We start from the raw sequence: 3,492 nt of genomic DNA, 5'->3' as shown, positions 1-3,492 counted from the left end.
TGACGATCCACATTTCACCGAACCGTTCTACACCATCTCTTCGTCTCGCCCGAAGCTATTGTTAAGCTGCTTAAAAGACGGTAAAACGTTCTTCTTCTCATCACCAAAGCCTCAAGATTCGTCTGCGTTAGCAATAAATATCCATATGAGTTTCCCATTTAATCGTACCTTTGAAATTTGCCGTCCTGTTCGTGGTTTAGTATGCGGTATAAATCAACAAAGTATAAATGGAAGGATAGATACTTTCCCATGGATATGTAACCCTAGCACAGGAGAGTGGTTGCCCTTACCCAAACTGAAATCAAAGAGGAGGGTAGTGACAAGCTATCTAGGGTATGATCCCATCGGCAAACAATTCAAACTTCTGCGTATGAACCGTGTGAGATTCTGACATTAGAACACGGAAAGGAACCATATGGAGAGAGATCTCATGTGACATAAGTCATTGTCGTGTTGTTTTGAATCGTAAATCTGGCCATAACGCATATGATGGTATATGCATCGATGGCGTTTTGTATTACTTAGCATCCGTTTTTGCCGGTTACAGGTTTCACATTATAGTTTGCTTTTGACTTTACATCTGAAAAATTTAAGTGTATAAACGAGGCTCAAGGGATGCAAAATGAATATTCTCAATCGAATACTCTGGTAAACTACAAGGGTAAATTAGCTTTGCTTCAGGGGTACTCTGTTGATGGACAATACAGTGGTTATCAACTATGGGTTTTAGAAGATGCTGAAAGCCAGCAATGGTCGAGTTATATCTACTCTTGGTCTCCGCATCATCCTCATAAGAAAATAGTTGTTGCAAAGACTAGGTCGTCTAAGAAAGAGACTCTATTTTTTGTTGGAACAAGTGACACTGGTGATATTGTGTTGTCGCCAAAGATTATATCCGACTCTTTCTACCTCCTTTACTGTAATCCCGAGAGGAGCACTTTGACAAGAGTTGAGATCCAAGGAATGGAAGCATTTAAGGATCATATAGCTCACGTCTTTCTAGATCATGTAGAGGATCTGAGGAAAATATCTAGGATCATGGGCTCTTAACACAGTCCTCCTCAAGTCTTATTGGATTACTATTTTTTTTTTTTTCATTTTTCTTTTGGGCAACTAGCTCAGTCCTTTAAATCTTATTTGATAACTATTTTATGTTTTTTTTCGTGATTCCTTGAGGGGATTTTCATGTTTTCGTAGTGGTTCATACAGTTCTGATCAGCCTTGGTTGTTTTGTAGCTTTTTTTTTTTTAACTCTTCTTTTCATGAGCGACTTTGCCAATTGTGTCTTTGATGAGTTCCATATTAGTCGTTTCCATAGGTACATAAGCACATTACAACAGGGCTTAAGAGTTAAATCTATTGATCTTTATCTTTGCAATGATCCGTGGTTACTTATGATTTTCTTGGATAATATACTATGCACAAGAAGAGAGGATATTCTTTCTTTTATATTTTGCATTCAGACCCTCTCGTATCCGCCAAGTCATATATTCTTTTATATGATCGTAATATTCTTTTATGATCGTATATTCTTTCTTTTATATACGATTATCAGACGTGCGTTATTAAAGAGAAAAAAAAAAACTATAGGGCTTACGAGAAGCGTATCCGCCAAGTCAAGTCATGAAAATACGGCGGTGCAATCGATCATCTTTTTCAGGGAAGAAAAGGGATGAAGAAGAAGTAATTATCTCGGAATCGATCCCGTTTGATCTTATTTTATAACTTTTTTTTTTCTTTTTTTTTTTTTTTTTAATATTTTTGTGGTTCCTTGTGGGGTTGTTTATGTTTTCTTCTTTTAATGAGCTACTTTGCCAATTGTATTTGATGTGTTCCATATTACAGAACCACAATATGACAGGGCTAATGAATTTGGTTCAAGAGATAGTAGATGGTATAACTGCGTTTCTTCACCCAAGCTATAACTTATGTAATGGCTGACTTATGACTTGTATAATATACATCATAAACATATACAGAAGGAAGATATACAAACGTAAAGGTAAAAAGTATCCCTATAACTGGTATAAGGTGGTTCTATACAATATGTAAAATATCAAACTAACCTAAGCATGAAATCAAGATCTATGCCGACCATTTGACGAGTGCTTGAATTCACGGAGCCTTATCTTTGCAATGATGCGGTTACGTATGACTTTCTCAGATTTAGCAGCTTCTTGGATGTTACTATGCACAAGATCGCAAAGCTCATCTAAGGCCAACATAGGAAATGGCTCTTCTATAAGAACACCGACCTGCAGAGTTTCAAACCAAAAAATGAAGAAGGTTTACATGGTTAAAAAGGATTCAAGCAAAAGAGGAGGATAAACAAGTCAATATGTAAAGTTAAGTGTGGAGGAGGAGGAGGAGGAGGAAGAAAAAGTACTTCTTCTATGCAAAACAGAGATGCAGCACTAATGAAAGTAGCAGGAACAACAATCCAATGGCATTCATCCCAGAGAATGATTGGGAGAGTTAGATGCCAAAAGACTAAAAACCTCGAGGTTAAGCGTGTGTAAGAGAGAGGGATCGGAATGCCCATGAGCTGTTCACAAACTCCAATGCCTTCATGTAAATGAAGCATCTTTGATTCCTGCAATGGCGCACGCAATCAACTATAATATCAAGACAAGGATATTGCAGACAATGTAAGACTCTGTCGTTGAGAACTTTCCCTAAGTATCAAGAATCCTACCAACAAATCTCTCTTTGAATCGTCTAGTTTTAGCAACTGAATGCTCTGAGAAATGAACTCGATTACACAACGTGGACGATGCTTTGATTGAAGAATCAGAGATAAGTCATCTGCTTCTATCAAGTTCCGGAGATCTCTTGCGATATCTGAACCATAAATCACATGACACTGCCAAATAAAATAAAAAAATGAAAAAAACTTCCAAATCAAAATCCAATTTTTTTATGTACCAAAATCTAAACATTAAGAGACACAACAATTCGATTCAAGATTTCACCTTAAGAGCCACAGGGAAAGCAGCAACGTAACGAAGAAGCAAATCTTTGATAATCAATTCATCACCGGAGCTATCAACGGAACAAATCACTTGCCTAGCTAAATCATTAGTTCCAGCAATGATCCCAACCCAAGCTTTCCTTCCTTCTTCATACCTCGAATACGAAGCCTCCGTACGAAACACAAGAAGAAGAGCCAAAGCCGGAGCAGTGAGCTGATACGGCAACGACGAGGATCTAAGAATCGGGAAAATCCCAGGAAGCCAATCCAAAGCCACGGCGGTGTTGTAACTGGCGATCACAACCGCGACGCTCGTGAAGAAGAAAACAGGAGGAATCAGAGAGAGTATAACGCGTGAAGAGAAGCTCGAGAGGAGATGACGCACATGGCGGAGAGAGCTCCTGTGTTCGACCCATTTCTCGTGCGTGTAGAGTGAGCGTTTCTGCTGCATCCCACGCTCTTTAATCTCGTCCGCCCAGTCAGGGACAGCTCTGAGAAGCGTGATAAGCTTCTCTGTTAAG

At 38.7% G+C, this 3,492-nt stretch overlaps 1 protein-coding gene across 1 annotated transcript; it reads right to left on the bottom strand.

Annotated features, from left to right (window-relative positions):
• Nucleotides 1,893-3,488, bottom strand: LOC104753217 (UPF0187 protein At3g61320, chloroplastic; the record flags this gene model as incomplete). Its single annotated transcript, XM_010475503.1, has 4 exons — nucleotides 1,893-2,255; nucleotides 2,387-2,593; nucleotides 2,696-2,863; nucleotides 2,973-3,488. Coding segments are annotated over 4 exons (1,068 nt in total), but the record flags the coding sequence as incomplete, so codon positions are not given.

The sequence above is a fragment of the Camelina sativa genome, chromosome 16 (assembly GCF_000633955.1).
Source record: "Camelina sativa cultivar DH55 chromosome 16, Cs, whole genome shotgun sequence".
NCBI classification, from domain to species: Eukaryota; Viridiplantae; Streptophyta; class Magnoliopsida; order Brassicales; family Brassicaceae; genus Camelina; species Camelina sativa.
This window is presented reverse-complemented; position numbering and strand designations above follow the sequence as displayed.